This window comes from Perkinsus marinus, assembly GCF_000006405.1.
Source record: "Perkinsus marinus ATCC 50983 genomic scaffold scf_1104296952854, whole genome shotgun sequence".
NCBI classification, from domain to species: Eukaryota; Perkinsozoa; order Perkinsida; family Perkinsidae; genus Perkinsus; species Perkinsus marinus.
In genome coordinates this window covers 1-1238 of record NW_003208737.1, presented here as the reverse complement: position 1 = coordinate 1238, position 1238 = coordinate 1, and the positions used below count along the sequence as shown (strand labels likewise).

Sequence of the window (1238 nt, the reverse complement as noted above, 5' to 3'; positions counted from 1 at the left end):
AAGAGCCCAAGAAACAACAGCAGAAGGAAGAACTGTTGTGCGCACCAAAACTTTGTCGGGCGGCCTCAAATATGAGGTTATTCGTCCCGGCCACGGTGGCACTCCTTGCCCTGCCGGTAAAACTGCGAAGGTAGGAATAGTTTATTTTCTGAAGTAATCGCGGATGGCTGGCGATAGGTGAGATACGCTGGTCGTTTGGCGAAGAACGGAAAGCAGTTCGACAAGGGTTCCATCAACTTCCGTGTGGGCATGGGTGAAGTCATCAAGGGATGGGATATGTCCGTGAAGGGTATGCAGGTCGGAGAGGTGAGTTCGGGATGAGGTAGTGTAGTTGGTCTGTTTGCTTATGATATCGCCAGGTCCGTAAATTGTTCGTGCCTGCACATCTTGCTTATGGCCGCGGTGGCGCTCCCCCCGCTATCCCTCCGAACGCCGATCTTGTCTTCGACATGGAGTTGCTCAACATCCAAGGTAATGCAAGGACGATGACCGCCCACCCAACATGTACCCCCGCAGGCGGCAAGAAGAAGGCCGGTCGCCGTTAAGGCTCTTTACTTGAGAGGCGATGACTATACTACCAACGCCAAACGTTAAACCCGTTTCTTACAATCGTGGTATGTCGCGTGACAAGTTACTTTGCTAGATCGAAACGGGAACACTGATTAACAGCTCCCGGGAAGTGCATGCGCTCCGATGGTCATCACTCCGACAGTAATATACCTGGCGATGTCAGGTGGAATATATCAGGTGTCGATGGGAGAGTGTATGAAGGTGAAACATTCAGCCTCTTGAAACTTGTGAGAACTAAACATGAGATCAGCGCACAATTATGATATGCTGATAAGATAACGCTCCCCAGCGTGGAACCGCATGCGACTACCGTCCTAACGCCCGACTAATGCCAGAACTAATAATTTATCGTTTCAGTTTCCAATGATCTTGGACGTATCGAGGATCTAACTCCTGACCAATTGCCATGCAGGTGTTATACCCTAACACCGCGCACATGGCGCGACAAAGTGATTTATGTGGGTTTCGCGGCTGACGAACTAGCAGCATAGTTGTTGCCGATAATGGCTAGCCCTCGAATATTTTCCTCAACGTTTGCTAGGGAGTTCGATTTCTTATACCGCACATCCGATAGAAATATGTAACTCATCTGGCTTTCGGAGCTGGGCGTCTACTGAACCATGTGATTCATCCCGATTCACGGACGTGTCGAGAATTGTATCCCGGGC

At 50.1% G+C, this 1238-nt stretch overlaps 1 protein-coding gene across 1 annotated transcript; it reads left to right on the top strand.

Annotated features, from left to right (window-relative positions):
- Positions 1-71: 71 nt before the first annotated feature.
- Pmar_PMAR022724 (FK506-binding protein 2 precursor, putative) lies at positions 72-545 on the top strand (the record flags this gene model as incomplete). Its single annotated transcript, XM_002776905.1, has 4 exons — positions 72-116; positions 178-306; positions 360-471; positions 517-545. 4 exons carry the CDS (start codon positions 72-74, stop codon positions 543-545), a joined length of 315 nt encoding a protein of 104 aa, XP_002776951.1.
- Between the last annotated feature and the right edge of the window lie 693 nt (positions 546-1238).